General features: G+C 39.1%; 1 protein-coding gene across 5 annotated transcripts in view; it reads right to left on the bottom strand.

The window, feature by feature from the left end:
- Nucleotides 1-26,991, bottom strand: part of LOC125118665 (PABIR family member 1-like) — a 61,444-nt gene that overhangs the window by 14,181 nt on the left and 20,272 nt on the right. For 2 of the 5 annotated variants that reach the window (XM_047765405.1, XM_047765411.1), the window contains 3 exons: nt 16,584-16,627; nt 16,407-16,461; nt 10,540-10,638 (listed from right to left, as the gene is read on the bottom strand). In XM_047765405.1, coding sequence (XP_047621361.1) covers nt 10,570-10,638; nt 16,407-16,461; nt 16,584-16,627 — 168 coding nt within the window. In that variant the 3' untranslated portion in view covers nt 10,540-10,569. Of the gene's footprint in view, nt 1-9,565; nt 9,960-10,538; nt 10,639-13,763; nt 13,823-16,406; nt 16,462-16,583; nt 16,628-26,991 lie in introns of those variants that run through there. The other 3 variants (XM_047765406.1, XM_047765408.1, XM_047765409.1) reach the window with 3 other exon arrangements.

The following is a 26,991-nucleotide window of genomic DNA, read 5'->3' as shown; positions in this document are numbered from 1 at the left end:
TCATCCCTTCTTTCACATAATTAATAACTGCATATGAGTTTCTAAAACATTTATTTTAACTTCTGTTATTTCTTGACTATACAAGTAACAGCTATTCCATGTGCAAAAAACCCCTCAAAATACAGACAAGCAAAGAGAAAAGCAAGTGAAAACAAAACCATGCATCTTCCTATCTCCCAGAGATTTAAACATTCTGGCGCATAGCCTAACAGACTTTTTGCTGCTATACAGCCCTATCAAATACATACATATACATTTTAAAAATACAAATGAGATCCCATTAATTGCACTTCTTTTTTTTTGTCTTTTTGTCTTTTTTGTTGTTGTTGTTGTTGATGTTGTGTTGTTGCTATTTCTTGGGCCGCTCCCGCGGCATATGGAGGTTCCCAGGCTAGGGGTTGAATCAGAGCTGTAGCCACCGGCCTACGCCAGAGCCACAGCAACACGGGATCCAAGCCGCGTCTGCAACCTACACCACAGCTCACGGCAACGCCGGATCGTTAACCCACTGAGCAAGGGCAGGGACCGAACCCGCAACCTCATGGTTCCTAGTCGGATTCGTTAACCACTGCGCCACGACGGGAACTCCTGCACTTCTTTTTTACTTTACAATACAGTGTACACATTTTTTCCATGTCAAGTGATATATGACCACGTCATTATTCTTAATGGGTGTGGAGATTTCCATGGAATGAAATGTACTATAATTTAACCTAATGTTTCCCAAAGAGTATTCTACAAGACATCAATTCTACACGATGACCCTCAAAAAAAGAGAACTTAGGTTAATAGTTTAAAAATGATCCATATCATATCCTCTTTCTTGAGCTTTCACAATGTTCAAGACATGAATTAACTGACTTGCCCAAACTTACTTTAACACAGACTCCCCAGGGCCTCCCGGATCTTTAATCCTTCAGGACACCTACTTGTTCATATTTTACAAAACACCCTGAGAAGTGCTGGCTTCACTGATCTTTTAGTGTTAGATACTAGGTTTTTTTGTTTTTTACATAAAACTTGCCATTTTGGGAGGTCCCGTCTTGGCGCAGTGGTTAATGAATCCGACTAGGAACCATGAGGTTGCGGGTTCGGTCCCTGCCCTTGCTCTGTGGGTTAACGATCCGGCGTCGCCGTGAGCTGTGGTGTAGGTTGCAGACATGGCTTGGATCCCACCTTGCTGTGGCTCTGGCGTAGGCCGGCGGCTACAGCTCCGATTCGACCCCTAGCCTGGGAACCTCCATATGCCGTGGGAGCGGCCCAAAGAAAATAGCAAAAATACAAAAAAAAAAGAAAAGAAAAAAACAAAACTTCCATTTTAACCATTTTAAGTATATAATTCAATGGCATTAATTATCTTCACAATGTTGTACAACCATTCCCACGATCTGTTTCCAAAAATTTTTCCATCATCCCAAACAGATACTCAGTACCCATTAAGAATAACTCTCCATTCCCCCTCCCACCAGCCCCGGGTAACCTGTAGTCTACTTTTTGTCTCTAGGAATGTGTCTATTCTAAATAAGAGGAGGCATGCTATATATTTGTTCCTTTGTGTCCGGCTTATTTCACTTAGCGTCATGTTTTCAAGGTTCATCCATGTTGTAGCATGTGTCAGAATTTCATTCCTCTTTACAGCTGAATAATACTCCATTGTGTGGATATACCACATTTTTATCCATGCATCTGGCGATGAACCCTTGACTTGTTTCTACCTTTTGCCTATTGTGAATAATGCTGCAAGGAACATTAGCATGCAAGTACCTGCCTGAATCCTTGTTTTCAAGGAGTGGAATTATTGGATCATAATATGATAATTATGTTAGTATTTTGAGGAACTGTTAAAATGTTTTCTACAGTTGCTACATCATGTTATATTCCAACCAGCAATGTGCAAGGATCCTATTTCTCCACATCCTCACCAACACTTGCTATTATCGGTCTTTTTGATTACAGCCATCCTCGTGAATGAAGGGGTATCTTTTTGTGGTTTTATTTGTACTTCTCTAATAACTAATGATGTTGAACATCTTTTCATGTGCTTATTGGCCATTTGTGTATCTTTGTTGGAGAAATACCTATTCATAAAGTCCTCTGCTCATATTTTAATTGGGTTATCTTTTTGTTCCTGAGTTAGAGGAGTTCTTTATATATTCTGGATTAAACCCTTATCAAATATGATTTACAAATATTTCACTTACTCTGTAGGCTGTCTTTTCACTGTCTTGTTCATGTTCTTTGATGCACAAAAGTTCTTAATTTTTATAAAGTTCAATTCATCTATTTTCTTCTTTTGCTGCTCATGTGTTTGGTGCTATATCTAAGAATCCATTGCCAAATCCAAGGTCATAAAGATTTACCCCTATTTTTTCCTAAGAATCTAATGGTTTTAGCTCAATATTTAGGTTTAATTTAACACATTTCGAGTTTATTTTTGCATATGGTATAATGTACAAGTCCAACTTCCTTGTTTGCAGGTGGATGATACTCAGTTGCCCTAGCACCATTTGTTAAAAACGTTATATTTTTCACAGTGACAAATAACATGACAGTAAACATTTGTTTCAACCTGTCCCATATTTGTCCCTAATAAAAATTCCTAGAGGAGTTGCTATGTCAAAAGATGTACGTGTTTTGAAGGCTTTAGATACATACTACCAAACTTCCTCCAGAAAGGACATTAGGAAGTGAATTTAAATACCGCTTTCCCCACACTCTCAACAGACTTGAATATTATAAAAACTTTAAAAGTCTCTGCCAATCAATGTGGCATGGTAAACACCATGGCCCTGCTGTATAGCACAGGGAACTATATTCCAATATCCTGTGATAAATCATAATTGAAAAAATATGAAAAAACACACATGTATAACTGAATCACTGCTGTACAGCAGAAATAAACACATTATAAATCAGCTGTATTTCAATAAAATATATTTTAAAAAATAAATACGCATTTTGGGTGGTCAAAAAAATGTGGCGTGGGAACGTATTCCACATCAAGTTTAAGAAAGTTTTAGCTGAACCTCTTTTTTTTTTTTTTTTTTGTCGTTTTGCCATTTCTTGGGCTGCTCCTGTGGCATATGGAGGTTCCCAGGCTAGGGGTCAAATCGGAGCTGCAGCCGCCAGCCTACGCCAGAGCCACAGCAACGCGGGATCTGAGCCTTGGCTGCAACCTACACCACAGCTCACGGCAACATCAGATCCTTAACCCACTGAGCGAGGGCAGGGATCGAACCCGCAACCTCATGGTTCCTAGTCGGATTCGTTAACCACTGAGCCACAACGGGAGCTCCTAGCTGAACTTCTCTTGACAGCCCCAACACACTAGGCTTAGCACCTTCCTCTCCAATGACCTCACACGTATGAGAAGACTATCTAAGAATAAGACTTGATGTAAACCACAGCAGAGTTGAATATAAGTCTAGTTAATGAAGCCAACTAAACCTATCCTCTCAGAAGAGCTGGACTAGAAATGGAAAGTATAGTTAGGTTCCTCTGCTGGATAATGCAATTTTAAAATATTTCTTTCCTTAGCACAAAGTCACAGATCAGCTGTTTGTGACTTTCAAGTGTGTCCATGGAGAGTTACCATACGAGCACAAGAGTCATGCCAGGAAATCAACTAAACTGGTTAGAGGTTTTTCGTACAGCCATATAATAATTCTTAAGGAGAAAGAAAAAGCTGTTGTACCGGTAATCTGCTTTTTAGCACTAGCTGAACATTTTTTCAAATGTGTACTGGGACAGAATTTTTATAGTTGATGTAGCTTTTGGCCCTATCTCCTTTGCTTCTCTGAAACAAATATACCAAGTATATCTCTACTTTGTCTTAAGGTGAGGTTACAATAGAAAGAGAATTTTACGGTAGTGCTTTGCCAGTAGGAACTTGTTATTAATATGGAAATCCTGAGAGGATAATTTATCCATACAAAACAAGAAACCAAAGGGAAATTAGCTTTCCATATTTCATCACAAAGCATGCATAATTCATAGAAAAGAGGAAACTATTGATGAGGCGGAACAAAATGAGTTGCTTGTTGCCAGAAAGAGTCAAAATATTAGGTACAAGGCTCTCTAATTTCCTAAATATTTTCTTAAAGCCTTCTGGAGTTTAATGTCATCATGACTTTCGCTGTCGGGCTAACAAAGGTGAAGGCAGATGTTTTTACAGAATCAATAAAATTTTAAGAGGCAGAAGGGATCTTATAAATAGCCAGTCCAACTCTATTTTGCAGATTAGAAATATGAAGCTCAGAGAGGTGACGTGACCGGCCCAAAGTCCTGCAGAGCAGGAGCTACAAGTCAGGCTTCCTGACTCCTGTACTCCCTCGTAATCTTGGCTGGTCACTGGCCTGGAAGGTTGACATGAACGAATGTTACCAATCTACTCTGCTGTCAGTAATGCCTCCAATGTCATGCAATAACTTATGGGTCAATTTATAGGGTTTGGTTAAAAAGTGCATGGATTTAACATTGCTTCTGGGAGACGAGGCCTATTAAGTCTTCCACTATTAAGAAAGTTGAGCAAGTTGCCGAGATTCCCACATAATGTCTGACGACTCTCTCCACCTATACATTACGGACATGTGTAAAAATCAATCTTACTTACTCTTGGGTTAAGAAGCACATTTTAAGAAATCTGTGAGATATCATGGAATTTAAGGGAAACTAAGCTCCTTTTTTTTTTTTTTTTTTTTTTTTGCTTTTTAGGGCTACACTTGCGGCATATGGTTCCCAGGCTCCCAGGCTAGGGGTCAAATGAATTGGAGCTACAGCTGCCAGCCTACACCACAGCCACAGCCACGCCAGATCCTTAACCCAGTGAGTGAGACCAGGGATCGAACCCACAACCTCATGGTTCCTAGTTAGATTCCGCTGCACCTCGATGGGAACTCCAGGGACACTAAGCTACCTTTTTGCCAGAGTAACTTAAACTGTTCTCTGGCTTTTTTTTTTTTTTTTCCTGTCTTTTTTAGGGCCATACCTGTAGCATAATGGAAGTTTCCCAGGCTGGCGTTTAATCTGAGCTGTATCTGCTGGCCAATGCCAGAGCCATATCAATGCCAAATCTGAGCTGCGTCTGAGACCTACACCACAGCTCACGGCAACACTGGATCCTTAACCCACTGAGCGAGACCAGGAATCAAACCCATGTCCTCATGATTACTAGTCAGGTTCGTTACTGCTGAGCCACAATGGGGAGCTCCCTGGCCTTTTTTATTTTTATTTTTTATTTATTTTGTTGTTGTTGTTGTTATTTCTTGAGCTGCTCCCTCGGCATATGGAGGTTCCCAGGCTAGGGGTCGAATCGGAGCTGCAGCCGCCGGCTTACGCCAGAGCCACAGCAACGCGGGATCCGAGCCGCGTCTGCAACCTACACCACAGCTCACGGCCACGCCGGATCGTTAACCCACTGAGCAAGGGCAGGGACCGAACCCGCAACCTCATGGTTCCTAGTCGGATTCGTTAACCACTGCGCCACGACGGGAACTCCTCCCTGGCCTTTTTTAAATGCACAATTTCAAGTATCTGAGAGTGAAGTCTACCTAGATGATAGATTTTTCACGCTCAACTTTTAAGATTTAAAATACTTAAAAATAATACTTAGGGCAAATTATAATTAGTTTTCTCCATAGATATCCAAAGCATCATACATGCATTTTCATCATGGATATTTATATATAGTTGCTTCTAGGTGAATTTTAAAAATTCATTTAGGAGATGAGATTAAATATCCTATAGTGGAAATACTAATAATTCAAGGAGCAGGGACAAAGATGAATGCAGAATTAGAATCTTAACTCATGTGCTTTTAATAGCTCATTTGATTTGCCTCAATTCTAAAGAACCAGTGAAGCAGGCCACCTAGATCCTGACTCTAACCGCATCCCCCCTTTTAAGGTAAGACCTTTCTAACAGTGAGAGTTGTCCGACAATAGAATGAACTGGCCTGTGAGGGTTAATCGCTCACTTAGAAATCAGAGGATTTCAAAATAAGGCTAAAAAAGAACCTGTCTGGAGTTCTCAAAAGGATTCCTATATTGAGAGGTAGATTAAAAGACTTCTAAAATCCTTTAAGTTCTGAGATTTTATGATTTGACTACTGTCTTTCTCTCCTACTTTTACAGTACAGAGGTCCTTTCCTATGTGTATTTATAGTCATATTATCTTAGGCTGCCTTGTATTGTTATTATTTTTATACTTATGTTATCGTGCTTCAAGACAGAAATGGTATCGCACTCATCTCCACAGAACCTACAGTTTTAAGTATAGTTTATGTACACAGAAAGCCTTCATTAGATACTTGAATATACTTGAAATGACAAGCTTGATTAGTTGATTTAGTCATTATAAATTTTAAGAACCATATTTTTTCCCTGATCTGAGAATCTAAGTTTTTACTGCAATGAGTTTTCACGTTAGGATGAATTTGGAGGGCTATTCTTTTATAAGATTATAAGTAAAACAGGAATACTTGATTGAATATGAACACATATTTAAGGGTTTAAAAAGACGTTTTCAAAATATTTGAAAAACCTTTTTTCACTTACATTTATCCTCTTTGTGACTATGTGAAAACTAGCATATACATACACAAATATGCATTTTAAAATATATTTACATATTTATAATGTATAAGAAGACATATGGGAGTTCCTGCTGTGGCTCAGTGGTAACAAACCCAACTAGTATCCATGAGGATGCAGGTTCAATCCCTGGCCTTGCTCAGTGGGTTAAGGATCCGGTGCCACCTCAAGCTGTGGTGTTGGTCGCAAAAGTAGCTTGGATCTGGTGTGGCTGTGGCTGTGGCCTAGGCTGGCAGCTATGGCTCTGATTCAACCCCTAGCCCAGGGAACCTCTGTATGTTGCAGGTGTGCCTGTAAAAAGAAAAAAAAAAAGGATAATGCTTAAGTTCTAACCCCCAGCACTTGTGCATGTGACCTTATTTGAAAATCAGGTCTCTACAGATGTTATCAAGTTAGGATGAGGTCACACTGGATTAGGATGGACACTAAAATCCAATGACTGCTCTCTTTATAAGGCCATGTGAAAACACAAGGAAGAACACCAAGTGATGATGGACAAAGAGGCTGGAGTGATATGTCTGCAAGGCTGGGATTTCTGACAAGCACCAGAAGCTAGGAGAAAGACATTAACAGATTCTCCTTTGAAATGTTCAGAAGGAACCAACATCACTGACACCTTGATCTTGGACTTTTGGTCTCTAGATCCATGAAATATTCCATTTCTATTGTTTTAGGTTACTCAGTTCATGGTACTCTGTTATGGCAGCCCTAGGAAACTAGTATGTGTCCTTCACTATGGAAAACTGGCACGATAACTACTTGGCACATTCAGGATAACAAAACATAGTCTTAACAATGATTTTTAAAAATCAACCACAAGGAGTTCCTGTCGTGGAGCAATGGAAACGAATCTGACTAGGAACCATGAGGTTGCGGGTTCGATCTCTGGCCTCGCTCAGTGCGTTAAGGATCTGGTGTTGCTGGGAGCTGTGGTGTAGGTCGCAGATGTGGCTTGGACCCTGCCTTGCTGTGGCTGTGGTGTAGGTCAGCAGCTACAGCTCCGATTTGACCCCTAGCCTGGGAACCTCCATATGCCATGGGTGCGGCCCTAAAAAGCAAAAAAAAAAAAAAAAAAAAAAAAAAACAAAACCAAAAAACAAACCCACAAAATATCTCAAGGAGAAGTTACAACTGCTTTGGTCTAAAAATTAATAGATTACTTATGAAATGGATCCTCCCAATATACAAGTCAAAAGGTAATAACAATGGAAAACCAACTACAAAATCCTCGATTTTGTGCATATTATAGTGAGTTGTGGCATCCTAGGATCCAACTAAAACAATAAAAATTAACCAAATAGAGAAAAAGAAATTGTCTGAGTTGAGAGAAGTATATTGAGATGAGATAGTCAAGATTACCAAGGTTTATTGATGAAAGTTCCTCACACAACTGAGAAGTAGTCTCAATCCCACTGTTCGCTTTCTCCATCCTTAGTCTTTTTAGGGCTGCACTCGTGGCATATGGAAGTTCCCAGGCTAGGGGTCAAATGGAGCCATAGCCGTGAGCCTACACCACAGTCACAGCAACACACAATCCAAGCCACATCTGTGACCTAAGCCGCCGCTTGCAGCCATGCCAGGTCCTTAACCCACTGAGCAAGACCAGGGATCGAGCCGACATCCTCACAGACACTATGTCAGGTTATTAACTCACCGAGCCACAATGGGAACGCCCCATCCTTAGTCTTTGTAGTTGATCATTCTGAAAAAGTTTATTTTTGCTGAAGTGTCAATAGGGCACGATCTATAAATTTCAGCAAAGAACATCACTGCAACCATACCTCATTCCATGAGGGCCCCCTTGTATGTTGACAGTCGGTTCACTAAATTCCAGCAAGTAAAGAAGCCAAATAACAAAAGCAATATTGATAGTTCACTTGTCTTCAGCCAATTTGTAGACTCCTATCCCAGTTTCAGGAGACTAACACGATCCCGCTCATCTCATAAATATTGTTTGACTTATTCATAGGTGAATAAACCTCTCCCCCAAATATATCCATTCTCATCAATTCCATCAGGGCCATTGCCAAAAAAATCTTGGTTCAACTTTTTCCCATGAAGGGTACACCTACATCAGATTTCCATCATTCTGATTATTTCTAATGACAAGGAAAAACTTTTAATAAATATTTTAGATAATCATTCCTACCTTCATTAGCTGAGGAAATTTAAAGCAATTATCAACTTCATTTCATGAAGATACCTTTCTATCTTTCAAAATGCTAATACTACCCCCAATTACTTACAGCATTTACTTTAGAGTTAAATTTTTTAACACATGATTTTTCTCATTTAAAAAAATTCTAAGATATTTGAATAGAAAATTGAGTTTTAAACAAACCTTTTAGCCCTTAGGGAGCAACTGGAAGCACGTGATTCTTACAGAAAATCCCTAACATATTAAGCATGCATTTAATCAAATCAGTAGTCATGATGATGAATAAAAGGTAATTCACAGAAATGTAAAAGACCACAATTTATCCACATTGTCTTTTTTCTGCACTTAATTAGAATACAAAATTGATCAGGGATAATCAGGTTAAGTACAAATTCAGTGAAGCTCCAATTACATATTATTTTCTTGCTGTTCAATTAGCTTCCATTCATCTTGCTTCCCCTACCTATTCCTTCCCAACAAATTAAACATCTAAGGATTCATGTGAAAAACTGGCAATTCTTGGATCAGTACAGTATAACTAGCTTGATTTTAAAAACTGTTTTTGATAGGTGATTTTTCCTTACCAAGTGGAAACTAGCAGTTACTGGAAATATTAAAAACTAGCACAGATATTCAGTACATAATTTGAAAAATCCTTTTACATGTTGATTAATGGAATAATTATATTTCATTAGAATGTATAAATTTATTTTTTAAATCACATACATAGAGCTCTCAATTTTTTTTTTAAAAGTCGAGGTACAGTATATTTCTATACATTGGCAGCTTGAAGATGTATGATTGTATCTTCAGCATAGTTCTTATTTAGAAAACATCTTTGAAAGTGCGACTATATTGCTTTTAAGGGCATACAAAGCAATTAGACATGCAAGCTCTGTAGATAAACAGAATTTTAAGAAATTGAGAGAAAAAGGTAAATGGGAAATAGTTTAAATGATAATGCATACAATTCTGTTATTGCGCCAGCATGTGTGTGTGTGTGTGTGTGTGTGAGAGAGAGAGAGAGAGAGAGAGATCAAGCAAGTGTATGTGTGTTTCACCATTAGTGAGAAAGTCTTGGGATAGGTGAATTGCTTAGTTGAAAGTTCATCTTCTAGAATAAAGCAACACAGGAGAGTTTGTGACAGTGCTGATTGTAGCTGGTGAATTATGAGAAGATCCTGCATTGCTGTTGTTTCCACCAAGAGCATCTGAAGATAGACCAAGGAAAGAAAATGCCACTCACTGATAACAGAATTCAAGAGATCTCTGTGCATTCTGCTTTGTCTACAAACGAATGCAAAATATGTGAAGCAAAGAATCAGCACCAGTTACAAGGGCGGTTTCCTAAGAGCAGTAAAACAAAAGCGATAATAACAATAAATAAAAACCTATTCATTGCAGTTCCCAATATGATTACTAAAACATGCTTTCTTGGCACACTTTCCAATAACATGCTCGGCCTAAATAACACAGCACACAAAATCTAAGGTAGAAAAGATGGGCAGAAGATGCCTTTTTTCCAAGCTTGCATTTCCATGTATTTCTAAATCACTCTTAATCTAATGCCAAATCCCCACTTGAAAAAACGTGTCTATCATATATTAATGTCACACATAAATGTTAGGGAGAAGAATTAAAGTTAATACTATCCGTTTGGGGTATTTGTTTTATAGCTTCTAAAATATTAATAATATAGCATACTTCTGAATATACACAATAGCCAAAGTAGACTTAAAAACCAAGTGAAAAGTAGCCGATGAATGCTTAAAATCTCATGTTAATACTCACCACGTATTCCTATCAGACAGTTGGGTATTATCAGAAGAAAAAGCACGTTGGTTGTGTCTTTGAAAAATCCCTTTGACTGCTGTTCAAATGCCATTTCACCTATGACAAAAAAAAATGCAGACCAAGGTAGATATATTTTATCTAATGTGTTTATTATACTTTTAATTACAAAAGAAAAACCTGTTCATTGCAATTAATTTATAAAATACAGACAAAAGGAAAAAATTTTACCTCACCACTTTTCAGTAATTACTGTATATGTGTGTATACATAATTATTTCAAAAAAATGGATTTGTACTGTATATAATACCGATATGTAATCTACTTTTTGTTTTTACTGCTTATAATTTTTCTCATAAATTCTACAAGTTTATATAGCTATGTAGTAACGATGTACCATAATTTAATCTCATTCCTTATTTTAAATAAGTTATTGATATCCTTACATTGCCATATACAATGAACTAAATAGATCAATTCTTATAGCGTACAATTAACAGAATAAATACATTTTTAAAGGTTAGGGGAAAACATTTAATCTCAAAGGGCTGCCCTGCTATAATCTTCACTTTGAAGTAAAGGTTGCACGTGCATGTGATAACCATGTCCAGACATGAGAAAAACTGCTGTTCAAGCCCATAACTTCAAGGGTGGAATATATCTGAATGATAAAATGCTAAAGCCACCCACTCATTAAAAAATATCCCTAGGAAGAGAGATTTCACAGACCTTCCTTAGGCATATAATCATGGCTCATAAAGCTCAAAAGAGGTCTGGATCGTCTGTTCTATGCCAGATACACTGACACCATTACAGAAAAATTACTCAACTCTCCTTCTCGGTTTAAATTAAAAACAAGACAAATCAAAAAGTTCATCACAAAAGAAAATGAAAATGCTATTTGCTAAAATAATTATTACTTGTAAAACAATATTTACTGCTGCCCAATTTCTGTAGCTTTCTCAGAATTCCCCCTTGAAGCCTTGTTTTTTCTTGCTTATTCTATTGGAAGTAACTGCTGCTAATCACCAGAAAATATGCCTTCATATGGTTGGAGGCTCTAACCTTTACCTCGCCTTCTCCTCCACTTTTCAGAAAGTCCTCATTCTCCCCCTCCCAGGATCTCTTTTTGATTTTTTATACCATCTTTCCCCACATTTCACTTGCATTAATGGGTTCCAAACAGGACATAGTTTGTTGTTTCCCAAATAAATATTCATATTCCAAAATATAGAAATAAAATTAAATTTCTTTTAATTTGTTATTACGTCTGAAAAGTCCGATGAATTTTGACCAAATTTGCATGGGCTACGTTTGGGAGGGTCTGACTTAAAACATATAGACCATATGGTATCTACAGAATTTGCTCTGGAGTTCTTAGGGACACCCCAAAGAAATGAGGTAGTTAACTTCCCAAGCAGTGGAAAACCAGGTACAAGAAGCTTGTGTTGGACATGCTACATCCATCAAAACACTGGGCAGAAACCAAGTCTTTAATGTCAAAACGAAATGTGAAAACAATTTTTAAAATCTTAAATTCTAGAGTTCCTGTCGTGGCTCAGCAGAAACGAATCTGACTAGTATCCATGAGGATGCAGGTTTCATCCCTGGCCTCAATCAGTGGGTTAAGGATCTGGCGTTGCTGTGAGCTGTGGGGGTGGCCAGTGGCCATAGCTCCGATTAGACCCCTAGCCTGGGAACCTAACAGGTGTGGCCCTAAAAAGACCAAAAAAAAAAAAAAAAACAAAAAACTAAGAAAATTCAAGCCATTTTCAATGTCATAAAACCTTTTATGAGTTAATGTCTTGAAAGAAGAATTAATTTATTAAAACACTGTCTTCAATTTAAGCATATTTTATTTGAAGTACTCAAACGACCCCCAACTTCCTAGCAAATGTTAATACATTTGAAGGTTTTTCAAACCTTAGGCCTATTTTCACAGCACAGGCAAAAGATCATCTCATAAAACAGTGTGCTTAGTTTATAAAAGAGTGTTTTCCAGAATTGATCTCATCTTAATCTAGAATATGAGTACACACTAGTTAGGTATGTTGTTATGAAGATCGCCATTAATTCACGCCAAATGCGTGGAACAGTGAAGACTATTTTAATCTCCTGCCCTCTGGCTTTGCTCTCCGCACCCCTTTCCTCCTTTCATTCCTTCTTCTCTTTCGCCTTCTTCTTTCCCATCTTAGTGGATTTTTCACAAACACACATTTTTAAAGTTTAACCTCCTTTCCCACTTATCCATTTTCCCTCCTTGTTATCGTTAAACTTTGAATTAATCCTATAATTCAGAAGTGGTATTTAAAAACTGGAGGAAGCACCTAGCTTGGGGAGGCAGGGCTGAGAAATGGGACCCAGGACTGTGGGAGTTTAAACAAAACCACTTCTGTTCCTCCCACTGCCCTTTTGTTACTGAGTAGGTGGGTCATTTTCCATATATTTAACCAAAAGTAACCCCCTAAACAAGTGAAACATCAAAGAACATACACCTTAATATATATTTTTAGTGTTGTGAGTGGATCTAATTTGTGTCAACTCCTTCATATGATTATCAATGTGTGGTGTGGTGGTGGGGCGGGGCAGGGGTTGAGATACAGCAGAATACTTGATGACTGACTCACTCTATTTATTTTTTTCATTCCCCACCTTGTTTCAGAAAGTATTTAAGGCAGTTAGCTTGGTGAATTATATAGTGAAAATCATAACAGTCAACTAAACTGGGATTCTCAATTCACATTTATGTGGCACTTTATCATCTTCAAAATGTCCTTCTAGGGAGTTCCCATTGTGGCTTAGCAGGTTAAGAACCCAACTAGTATCCATGAGGATGCAAGGATGTGGGTTAGATCCCTGGCCTCAAGCAGCAGGTTAAGGATCCAGCTTTGCTGTGAGCTGTGCTGTAGGTCGCAGATGTGGCTTGCATCTGGCGTTGCTGTGAGCTGTGGTGTAGGCCGGCAGCTACAGCTCTGATTAGACCCCTAGCCCGGGAACATCCACATGCTGCAGGTGCGGCCCTAAAAAGACTAAATAAATAAATAAATTTATTTTTTAAAATGTCCTTCCATATAGTTTCCTTTAAGTGAAATGAAAGGCCTCTAGTAACTTATTAAATATATTCTAAATAAATAAATCTTTAAAAAGGAATTCTTGTATAATACTTGCTTTTGTGTGATATCTTACAAAAATCAAATTTATTTCTGTTGGTAGATAAAAGTACCTGTTCTTTTTAATGGTCCACGGATACTTGGTTTATTGTTGGTGGGGCTTTGACGACTTCTAAAATAAAATTATCACAATCATTACAAGAAAATATTTGAATAGTCTCATCAGCTGGGACTATTTCGTTATAACAGGTCTAAGGACATACAATAAAAGAGGATGCTGTAGTATCCCACGTCACACCATTTCATTGCTTTTCTCTAAATCTAAGTAAAACCACGAATGCCTCTGGACAGCAAACGGTCTTGTAATCTATAAGAATTCAGGATTTTCCCAAGTTGTGGAGGGAAAAGCTAGAAGGACCCGTAGTCCTGACTGTGACTTGCCTTGAGTCAAGAATTGTGGGGGAAGAGAGGGTACGGTTGTCAAAGGTACATTTTAGCTCTGATCCCTATGAACAAGCTGGGTCAGAGGAAAACTGCTCGAACAGGGCTAATGAATTACTGATTCTTCATATGTTCAGATGGTCTTAGTCCCTTGATTCTTTTCAATATACAAAATGATAAACCAAAACAATGACATGTTAATTTAGCTCAAAAGACATTACTTCTTTGTTGTCACAGAACCTAGAGCTATAATTTCTTTTAATTTTCTAAAATTCTTTTTTATAAGCAATTTGGTATTTTTATACAATATAAACTTACATTGTAAATGGTCACATAGCACTGGGAATAGGACTTGGAGGCAAGCCAGTACAACTCACACAAGTTTGTAAGATGGAGAAAAACATTGCTCAAACCAAACCGGAACAGAGGTTTTAAAGCTGCCGCTTTTCTCGGAAAGTAGATCAGTGATTTCCTAGGGTAGCCAGGGGTTGGGCGGAGGAGATCAAGTGCAAAAGATCACAAGGAAACTCTTTGAAGTGTGGGAACTGTTCTATATCTTGATTATGGTTCCAGTTACAGGATTGTGCAGAATTATGAAAATTAAGTCATATATTTAAAAATCAGTGACTTAGGTACTAAGTAAATAACAGTTTAAGAAATGAAAAGGAAGAGAAGATTGTCATTCAGAATCAGATCCTACAGCAAAATACATCCTCCCAAAGATTTGGGTGGAAAAACATTAATGTTTCACAAATATTTCAAGGGACACAGACTTTTAGGCACTCCTTTCTTACCTTCCTAATCCCCCAGGTCACAGATGCTACTGGGGATACTGGAATTAAATCAGTGCACTTTGGAGAAGAGGGTTTCTCTAAATCGTTGTTACTCTAAGCAGAGAGCAGTGGTCAACTGCAGCCCCCACAGCTTACTTAGTAAATACCTAGGGTGAGAGCTGTTGCGTGGGGTTGTGCCAGGGAACTCTCACCAACCCAAAGCAAGCAGGGAACCCAAGGTTCACTGCATTAAGCAAAGGTGCCTTTTGCTTTTGGGGAAAGAGAGCTACATGCCGGATGAAAGGCTTCCCTAACAGCCTAAAAAGACCTCTTGTGAGTCCTCAATATTGAGCGATGCCTACTCTATACACAGACCGTAAATTTCAATTTTTCTCTTCAGGTTTGACTTGTGCTTTATTACTGAAAACTATAAGCCTATGTCCAGGAAAGGGTCCAAAGAGATTTGGTTGGAACTGAGATACAAATGGGACAGTAAAAATAAAGAGCTGTGAAAATGTTTTGAGACTTTACGCAGACAAAATCAAGGCTGCACAATTCAGGATTTTAAAATGGGCTCTTTTCTTCTCCAAGACACAAGTAAAGTTATATGACACGTTCCTTTCCTCCTTCTAACACACCTGCAGATTCACTCACTCACTCAATCAATCAAACCAAAAGTAATTAGAATTGGGTCAGTTAAGGGAATCCAACAGCCTCTATAAATTGTAATTAGCACCAAAACAGGAAAAGTGACAGGCTCCAGAGATTGATTATCTACTGATTCTTCAGCACTTTCTCTCAAATCTGGGAGAGATGCCCATCGAAGGCAGTCACAGCTCAAAAGAAAACAAGATGTCACTGCTGCTGATGACCCAGTTCCCTCTCTTAGTAATCTCCAAATCTAGAAACTGACATCTAATCAGAATCTCTTTCACTCTAATTTCAGCGCAATTTTTATTCCATCATTATCTGTTATGTCCATGGCAAAGAACCCTGAACATCACTAAATTACTGCAACTAAGTAATCATATTACGTACAGGGACATTAAAAATTGCTAACCAGGAATGTAACTAAACGCCAAACATGTTTAAATGAAAAGCTATATACTAAAATGTTTGTAGGAATATATGTGTTACAGTCATAAAAATTCGGTATTTTCCCAGTAACTCCATTGTCTGTGGTTTAAAACTCTTAACATAAAGGTAATGTAGAAGGGAGTGAAATCATTTATTGTTTTATCAGCTAAGCAATTTAATCAGCACATCTGAACATTTTTTTAGACCCACTAGGTCAGAGAGGAAGTTAATCCACAAAGATAATGGTTTTGTATCAAACAACTATTTACTTTGAACCCCACTCTGTAACAGTTATAAATCATAAATTGCTTCTTAAGAGCAATAAAAAATATAAAGCATATGAAATTTTAGCTTCAAATGAGAGCTTAAATTTCTAGAAATTACGGCAAAACTAGGTAGTGCCAATATTAAAAATCAGTTAAAAAAATTCAAATTTTTTACAAAATGGAAGTGCTAATACCATACCAGGTTCAAACTTTCTTTCCAAGATTGATTTAGCTGTATTGCAGTTTGCACCTCCCTACAAAAGAAAAGACATCAGTACCGAAGTTTGCCAATCTAAAAAACAAGATATAAATTTAAATTTTTTAAAAAAGATATAACTGAATATGATCAGAATAGTAGTTCAACTACACTGCTCACCATTCATACATTGTTTCTTTATTTGCTAAATCCATGCCTTCTTCCTGAAAGGTGAGAACAAGAGGACAAACTGAATATCCAGTTCCCATGATTTTACAAAGTTTTATTTCATTTGGCTGTACTTCTATTCACTGCACTATAGTAGAGCTAGAGTATAACAAATCTCTAAACAAGTGTTTGGTTCCCAACTTTTCATTGATGTACCTACATCATCAGAGATCTATTACACATTATAGAACATTGAATAGATTTGTAGGAACAGATTAGATGAAAAACTTTGCACCTTTCTTCACCCAAAAGAGAAAACATCAAACATTTAATATTAACCTACTTTTCCTACCATTAATACTATGATATTAATAAATGTCATTCACAGTCCAACGAACTAAATGCCTTAACAGCATGGGTTGGCTTACGTAAATGATGGTACAAGCATGATTTAAATCTAGTCACCGACACTGAAAAACATGCATTACATATGAAGTAGAAAAAACCCACAAATGGTATTTATGTAAAATTATAAACGAGAGGTGCTCAGAAGGCGAAGTTCACCAAAAATGTTAACAGTACTTATCAATGAGCAGTGAGATTTGTGGCAATTTGTCCTTTCTTTCTCTGTGCTTTACCACATTGTTTGTCTTTTTATAGTATGTAAGTACTTTTCACATAGTTACTAGATTTGAAGATTGGAAGCCTCAATATTGTTAAGAAGGCAATACTACCCAAAGTGATCCAGGGATATAGAGCAAACCTCTATCAAAATCTCACTGGCACTTTTTTTCCGCAGAAATTGAAAAACCATCTTGAGAAAGAAGAATAAACTTGGGAGGACTCCCACTACCTGATTTTATTTTATTTTATTTTATTTTGTCTTTTGTCTTTGTTGTTGTTGTTGTTGTTGCTATTTCTTGGGCCGCTCCTGCGGCATATGGAGGTTCCCAGGCTAGGGGTTGAATCGGAGCTGTAGCCACCGGCCTACGCCAGAGCCACAGCAACGCAGGATCCGAGCCGTGTCTGCGACCTACACCACAGCTCACAGCAACGCCGGATCGTTAACCCACGGAGCAAGGGCAGGGACCGAACCCGCAACCTCATGGTTCCTAGTCGGATTCGTTAACCACTGCGCCACGATGGGAACTCCCCCACTACCTGATTTTAAAACTCACTACAGAAAGCCCAAGTGTGGTTCTGGCATAAGGACAGACATATAGACCAATGGAATGGAACAGAGAGAGCCTAGAAATAAACCCTTACACACATGATCAATTGATTTTCAACAAGGATGCCAAGACTCTTCAGTGGGGAAAGGACAGTCTTTTCAATAAATGGTGCTTGGAAAACTGAACATCCACGTGCAAAATAATGAAACTGAACTCTTTCCTTAAACTATATACAAAAATTAACTCAAAATGGATCAATGTCCTCAATGTAAGACTTAAAACTATAAAACTCTTAGAAGAAAACGAAGGGTAAAAGCTTTATGACACTGGATTTGGTGATGATCTTCTTGGATATGATACGAAAGCACAGGTAACAAAAGAAAAAACACATAAATTGAATTTCGTAAAAATTTTTAAACTTTTGTGCATCAAAAGAGAGTGGAAAGAATCACAGAATTAGAGATGTTTGCAAATCATCTATCTGATAAGGGATTAACAGAATTTATAAAGGACTCCTACAACTCAAATGACAACAAAACAAACAACTCGATTAAAATACAGATGGTACAAAATTTATAATGGTTCTACTTATAATTTTTCAACTTTACAATGGTGTGAAAGCTACATGCATGCAGCAGAAACCCTACTTTTTTTTTTTGTCTTTTTGTTGTTGTTGTTGTTGTTGTTGTTATTTCTTGGGCCGCTCCCGCGGCTTATGGAGGTTCCCAGGCTAGGGGTCGAATCGGAGCTGTAGCCACTGGCCTACGCCACAGCCACAGCCACGCGGGATCCGAGCCGCGTCTGCGACCTACACCACAGCTCACGGCAACGCCGGATCGTTAACCCACTGAGCAAGGGCAGGGACCGAACCCGCAACCTCATGGTTCCTAGTCGGATTCGTTAACCACTGCGCCACGACGGGAACTCCCAGAAACCCTACTTTGAATTTTGAACTTGGATCTTTTCCCGGTCTAGGGATATGCAGTAAGATACTCCCTGGTGATGCTGGGCAGCAGCAGCCACGTGGTCACGAGGGAACTACTGATACCCTTACAACCATTCTGGACCCACATAACCATTCTGTCTTCGCTTTCAGGACAGCATTCAATAAATTACATGGGTCCCCGTCGTGACTCAGTGGTTAACAAACCTGAATAGCATCCACGAGGACGTGGGTTGGATCCCTAGCCTCGCTCAGTGGGTCAGGTATCCAGCATTGCTGTGAACTGTGGTGTAGGTCTCAGATGTGCCTCAGATCTGGCATTGCTGTAGCTGTGGCATAGGCTGGCAGCTGCAGCTCCGATTCAACTCCTAGCCTGGGAACTTCCATATGCCGCAGGTATGGCCCTAAAAAGCAAAAAAATTTAAAAAAAAATTACATGAGATATTCCACATTTTATCACAAAATAGGCTTTGTGCGAGATGATTTTGCCCAGCTGTGGGCTAATGTAAGTGTTCTGAGCACCCTGAAGGTAGGCTAGGCTAGGCTAAGATGGGATAGCCAGAAGGTTAAGTGTATTAAATGCTTTTTTTTTTTTTTTTTTGCTTTTTAGGGGTGCACTTGTGGCATATGGAAGTTTCCAGTCTAGAGGTGGAATCGGACCTACAGCTGCTGGCCACAGCCACAGCCACAGTAACATGGGATCCAAGCCACATCTGAGACCTACACCACAGCTCATGGCAACGCCAGATCCCTAACCCACTAAGCGGGGCCAGGGATTGAACCTACATCCTCATGGATACTAGTCACATTCCTTTCCACTGCACCACAATGGGAATTCCTTAAATGTACTTTTGACTTAGGATATTTTCAACTTATGATGGGTTTACTGGGACATACGCCTATTGTAAGTTGAGGGAGATCTGTATGGGCAAAGGACTTGAATAGACGTTCCTCCAAAGAACATATACAAATGGCCAATAAGCACACAAAAAAATGTTCCGTGCCATTGGTTATTAGGGAAATACAATTCAAACCCCACAGTAAGAAATAGTTTCACATGCTATTAGGACAGCTATTATTTAAGAATATGGGGAAAAAATGAGTGTTGGTGAGAAGGGGGAGAAACTGGAACATACATTGCTGGTAGGAATGTAAAATGGTGCAGACTCTGTGGGAAAAAAATAGTTTCTGAATAATATAAATTATTATATGATTCAGCTATCCCATTCCTAGGTATATGCCTCAAATAACTGAAAGCAGGGACTCAAACAGATACTTGTATACCAACATTCATAGCAGCAGTGTTCACAGCAGCCAAATGGTACCCTCCACCAAATGAACAGATTTTAAAAAACAGTATATACATAAATGGAATATTATTCAGCCATAAAAAATGAAGTTCGGACACATGCTACAATATGAACAAATCTTGAAAATATGCTAAGTGAAATAAATGCAGAAGAACAAATATTGCATGGTTCCACTTATATGAGCTACCTAGAACAGAGACAGAAAGTAGAACAGAGGTTACAGGAGGTGGGGGGTAGAATGGGAAGTTACTACTGAGTGGGTACAGAGTTTCTGGTAGGGATGATGAAAAAGTTCTGAAAATGGAGGCTGGTAATGGCTGCCCAACATTACGAATACACGTAACACCACTGAACTGTAGTCTTAAAAATGGTTAAAAAAAATAACAACCCATAGTCCAAATTCATTCTGGCATTCTTAAAAACCTATTTCACAAATAATAAAGGACCTAGGATGGCGCTAGGAAAGTATGGTGCTGAATATTATGGGAACATGAAATAAGCCGATGAGCCTTCTCTGAAAGAGGCCTAGAATCATATTCGAGAGACGAGATTTATATAGATTAACTGGATGCTCTCCAAAGTAAGCAGAGTCGCAGCCCAGAGGTGTATAAGATGATCCACCGAGAAGCAAAAAGAAAAAAAGAAGAAATTCAATTTATACATTTAAAAATCTAAGGCAAGAAAGCTTGCTGATATTAGACATACAGGTTGACACTGGTGCTTTCTCTCGGCCCACAGTGCCCAAAGATCTTGTGAGAGAAGAACATTTTGGGGGCCTTTAGTTAAGTACGACTAATTGTAGTTCACCTGTGCCAAGTTAGGTGGGCATATAGATACATTATCTAGTTTTAACTAAACCAAGGTCCACAAAATGGACACGTGCCTTAACACAATTCCCACAAGAAACCTTGGACAGAGATTAGCAATGCAGATCTAGGCAAATGACATGGAAACGGCAACGGCGAAACTCGTGCCTCTCCCACCCCAACCCCTCATCCAACGTGACCGAAAACACAGTGCTGAGCCAGTCTGCTCTGTCAAGGAGCTGGCTAAAATCATTTTCATCATCAAGACTATTGGAAATATGAATTCACCACTCAAGGATCTGTAATTAATGCAATTTTAAAATTTCTAAAAATACCCTTTCATCTTCATCTCACCCTTTGCCTATTTCTATTTTGCATACATTCCATGAGTCACACTATATGCTAGTTCAGTAGTATTATGGCCGTAATTTTAATACAGTATACATAAACTGGAAGCATGTGTTCAAACAGTTTTTATTGACGTAGTGTGCGATCAAAAGAGTTTAAATATTACTGTCTGTAGTATAAACAATAAATGTTATAAATAGTCTGTAACAGAGGAGTTGTGTGAGTTGTGTGAGTTAAAATTTGAAATAGGCCTTGGAAGATGTTTAAAATCGGGACAAGCAGTGGGCGGAGGCGATGGCGGAAGAACAGAAGGAGCCATATGAACCGCAGTTTAGAGGAGAGAAAGAATATGTCACGTTGCAGGATGGCGAGACTCGCTTGGCTGGAAGGGAATTGGTGCTACGAAGCAATGACAAAGAAAACTGGAGTGCCAGATTTATAGGATCTTAAATAATCGAAGAGATTGCCTTTAAAGAGTTGGGGCAGAAGAGCATAGCTGTTTGGACCACAGGCTTTAGAACCAAACAGAACTGAGTCAAATCCCAGCTCTGTAACTTACTGGCTGTGTGACCTTGGGCAAGCAATTTAACCTGAGCCTCGATTTCTTCTTTCTATGAAAATGATGATAATAATGATAATGAGGCGGTTGTACAGTTCCTATCACAGGGCCTGGTACGGTAAGTGCTCCATACAGCCTAGCTAGTCTTCTTATTCCAAAGGTAATGGGAAGCCAATGTACCTTTTTGCACAGGAGAGGGAAAGGTGAAAACCCTATTTTCAAAAAGCTATCTTGGTGCTGGTTGTGGACGCCGGATCAAGCTGGCAGAGATAGGAAATCTACTAGAATATTATTGCAGTAATCTGGACCCAAGGGAGGAGGGAATAGGAAGGGGAACTGAGAAAATGCTGTCAAGGAAGAATTAATAGGATTAGGTGCCTAACTGGATACAGCAGAAAAATAAGGAAGAACCAAAGATGAACCTAGGGCTTTGAGTCTTAAAACTGTGAGGCTGTGACGATTTTGATGCCATCATGGAAAATGAGGGAAACTGGGAAAGGAAGTTTAAGAAGCTCTCTTAAAACAATGGAATAACAGTAATCTTTTCAGCAAAATGTAACTGTCAGCAGAGTTCTTCCATTTAATATTTGTGTAGATGTTTTCCTCTAGTGAGAAGCTCAAAGTATTTTGTAATTTGCTCCATCCACAAGTAAAGAGCAAGTTTTCCCAGAACCAGGACAGGATTTTGCTTATTGTTTCTCTCACTGAAAGGTGGAACACACTCCAACATTGGCTATTTTAGCGTCATCAGTAAGAGTGGGTTCGACTTTTTTATTATTTATATCTTGCGTATTTCCAAAACAGATTTGAAATGGCTTATGATAAAATAGAATGGTTAGAATAAGGATAAAAGGTCACAAGCTATCTAACTGTCAATGGCGAAGACGACTTTATGCTAGAAACCGAGGTTAAAGAGGGTTGCTGCGCTTGAGCCCTGAACTTAGCTTTTTTTTTTTTTTCTTTTTAGGGCTGCACTGCAGCATATGGAGATTCCCAGGCTAGGGGTCAAGCTGGAGCTGCAGCTGCCGGCCTACACCACAGCCATAGCAACTCAGGATCCAAGCCTCATCTGTGACCATAGCTAATGACAACATTGGATCCTTAACCCACTGAGCGAGGCCAGGGTTGGAACCTGCGTCCTCATGGATACTAGTCAGATTAGTTTCTGCTGAGCCATGATGGGAACTCCCCTGAACTCAGCTTTTCATTTTTTAGTATCTAAGGTAAAAATGGAAATAGTAAGTCACCCACTTTCTCTCTCTGAAGGAGAATATGCCTGAAAGATTTTAGTTGCTCGCTTGCACACTGCCCGATAAATGCTTGTTGAAAGAATGAAACAATTTGTAAACTAAGATCAAATTAAATTTCTTTTAAAACAAGCTAGGCTAGTCCCTTAAAAAAGGTCGCTTCAGGGAATTCCCTGGTGGCTCAGCTGGTTAAGAATCTGGCATTGTTGGAGGTCCTGTCATGGCTCAGTGGTTAATGAATCCGACTAGGAACCATAAGGTTGAGGGTTTGATCCCTGGCCTTGCTCAGTGAGTTAAGGATCCGGCGTTGCTGTGAGCTGTGGTGTAGGTTGCAGACACGGCTTGGATTCCGTGTTGCTGTGGCTGTGGTGTAGGCCGGCAGCTACAGCTCCGATTGGACCCCTAGCCTGGGAACCTCCATATGCCGTGGGAAGCGGCCCAAGAAATGGCAAAAAGACAAAAAAAAAAAAAAAAAAAGAATCTGGCATTGTCACTGCTGTGGCTCGTGTCACTGCTGTGGCTCGTGTTGCTGCTGTGGCACAGGTTGGATCCCTGGTCTGGGAACTTCCACATGTCAAGAGTGTGGCCCCCCAAAAAGGGGGGGAAAGGGGCCACTTCACAAGGGAGACTAAGTATTTAGTAGGTTCCAAGGAAAACTCAAAAATGAATCACAGAAATCTAATGTCATTGCTTTACTAGACTAAAAAGTGGTAGCAAAGTCCATAAGACAGGCTAACTGAAACCTGGCGGCAGAAGAGGACGCTCAGGGGCACACTGTATATAAGAGACAATATCGAAATTATCCCTGTCACAATCATGCCCTGTACTCCAGAGGGTATAATCTGTTTTCAGCAGCTTCATCTCATAAATGTCCCTTATATTTATGTTTAAATCCAGTTTAACACAATATAAAAATAAGATTGTAATATGTGTGGCTAAAGTTTACATTTGTGAAGCTATAAATAAAGGGATGCTAAAAATGCAGTGGTAGTATCTAAGTAGATCCTTTTTTTTTTTTTTTTTTGGCCTTTTTGCTATTTCTTGGGCCGCTCCCACGGCATATGGAGATTCCCAGGCCAGGGGTCAAATCGGAGCCGTAGCCACCAGCCTACTCCAGAGCCACAGCAACCCCAGATTCGAGCCACATCTGTGACCTACACCACAGCTCAGGCAACGCCGGATCTTCAACCCACTGAGCAAGGGCAGGGACCAAACCCGCAACCTCACGGTTCCTAGTCAGACTCGTTAACCACTGCGCCACAACGGGAACTCCTAGGTGGATCCTTTTTAAATTGATTTACTGAAGACTCTATAGAGAAAGTCATGTTCTTACTGGGTAGCAACAATTTTATGTCCTATTTAACAAGTCAGGAGGTAAATGTAGAGTTATAGAATAATACACTGCGAGCAAACTGTTACGGGTTGAATTGTGCCCTCCTCAAACCCATGTGCTGAAGTCCTAACCCTTGGTGCTTCAGGATGGGACTTTACCTGGACACAGGGTCTTAGCAGAGGAAATCTGCATGTTAGGATAAGGTCCTTGGTGTGGGCCCTGATCCATTATGATTTATAAAAAAGAGATGTTTAGAGACAAACGCTTGTGCAGGGAGAACACGTGAACACGAAGGCGGCCATCTACGAGCTTAAGGAGAAGGGCCTGAACAGATTCATTAATTACAGCCCTCAGAAGGAACCGATCCTGCCCACCCCTTGACTTCAGACTTCTGGCCTCCAGAGTGTGAGCCCAAGATGAACTTCTGTTCAAGCCTCCGGGGGCAATCCTAGCAAACTGACACTCAGACTATTTCTGCAGGCCGCTTACTTGTTTAGGGGTCTGGAAGAGAGGGAACTTAAAGGCTGAGTGCTTGCAAACTTCCTGAAGAACAAGCTCAATTGTTACTAAGAAAGGAAAATGCCATAGAAGAGAATAATTCCTGAATATTTAGGAAGAATAACTATGTTTAGAAAATTAACTTCCATGGTAATCATTTTGCAATGCACACACGTCAAATTATCACATGACACACCTTATACGTACACGATGTTATATGTCAATTATATACCTCTAAGCCGAAAAAAAAAAGAAAATTCTAGCTTAATGTCCTCAAGCTCTCTAATACCTAGAAAACCAATAATCAGTCAAGAATAAATTGTCCATTAACTAACAAGGAAAGGACAACTTAAACTATACAGTTACTTAAATCTTGACCCAGAATCTAATATTGCCTTGGGGCTATGTGCTTATTTAAAAACAAAAGCAAATATAATCAAATAAATTTATCAGAAATACAGAAAATAAAAGAGCATATTAAACACCACATGGGGAGTTCCCGTTGTGGCTCAGCAAAACGAACCTGACTAGTATCCATGAGGACACAGGTTCAATCACTGGCTGTGGCGTAGGCTGGCAGCTACAGCTCTGATTCAACCCCTAGCCTGGGAACCTACATGTGCCGTAAGTGCGGCCCTAAAAAACAAACAAACAAACAAACAAACAAACAAACACATGGAAGCAGAATCAGAATGATGGGCTTTCTGTAGTGCAAATGGCCTAGTTCTCTCAATAAGTAAGTGGTATGGGATAAAAACAGAAGGGGCAAGCTGTTTTAAATAAAGGGGACCTAGGAGATCATGGTTGGAACATGTTTGAATCAGTGAAAAAGGCATTTTTTTTCTTTTTTGTCTTTTTAGGGCTGCACACGCAGCACAGGGAAGTTCCCAGGCTAGGGGTCGAATGGGAGCTGCAGTTGCCAGCCTACACCACAGCCACAGCAACGCCAGATCCTTAACCCACTGAACAAGGCCAGGGATCAAACCTGCATCCTCATGGATACTAGTCGGGTTTGCTACCACTGAGCCACAATGGGAACTCCCAAAAGGCATTTTTTTTTGAGAATCAGGAAAATTTAACATGTACCGGTTATTAGATAACATTAAGGAGTAATTCTTAGATAAGATATGATTATGTAAGAGTCCTCAGAGATTCATGCTGAGTATTTAAGGGTAAAAAGATATCAGAGATTTACTCTAAAGCACCTACCTCCCCCAAAATAGAAAGGGATAGATGAAAAATGATGTAGAAAACATAAACAATAGTTAAAGCTGGATATTGACTACATGGAGGTTCTTTTCTGCGGGCTTTAAAATTTTCACTAAACAACTTTTAATGTAGTGTGCCAGGCACCATGCATATATTAATTTTGTCCTCCTTTCATTCATAATCCCATGAGATAGCTACTAATATTTTCCCCATTTTACTAAAAAACAAACAAAATTAACAAATTTCATACCTTTATTGAGGCTATTAGAGTGAAAGCTCAGAATGTAATGAGGCAAAAACCAGACATTTCTGTTTTGTACTTACAAGATTAAGTTCAATAGCTAAAAAGAAGTCATGGGTAAAGAAGGTATGTAAAGAAATATGCAAATTATGCGATCTATCAGAGTGTACACTGCTGAAAATAAGTCTGCATTTTCCATTCAACCAGCACCTTGATTGAAAGTTAATGTTTTTTATTTCCCCACTTCATTCATTTTCCACTTGTGTTTCATCTTATTTTAGTTTTAGTTCTTACTTTGCTTTATAGTTTTAATTTTTTTAATTTTATTTTATTTTTTACTGAAGTATAATTGACCTACAACACTATGTTAGCTCCAGGTGCATGACACAGTAATTCAATATTTCTATATATTACAAAATATGATCACCACTTGTGTTTTATTTTATTTTAATTTTTCTTTTTAGGGCCACACCCATGGCATATGGAAGTTCACAGGCCAGTGGTCGAATCAGAGCTGCAGCTACCAGCTTATGCCACAGCCACAGCAATACCAAATCCAAGCTGTGTCTGTGACCTACACTGCAGCTCACAGCAATGTCAGATCCTTAACCCACTGAGCAAGGCCAGGGATTGAACCTGCATCCTCACGGTTTCTAGTCAGATTTGTTACTGCTGAGCCACAATGGGAACACCTTGTGTTTCATTTTAAATGTTTATAATATACATTCTGTCAGTATGGAAGTAAGTTGCTTTA

The sequence above is a fragment of the Phacochoerus africanus genome, chromosome X, assembly GCF_016906955.1.
Source record: "Phacochoerus africanus isolate WHEZ1 chromosome X, ROS_Pafr_v1, whole genome shotgun sequence".
Taxonomy (NCBI): Eukaryota; Metazoa; Chordata; class Mammalia; order Artiodactyla; family Suidae; genus Phacochoerus; species Phacochoerus africanus.
This window is presented reverse-complemented; position numbering and strand designations above follow the sequence as displayed.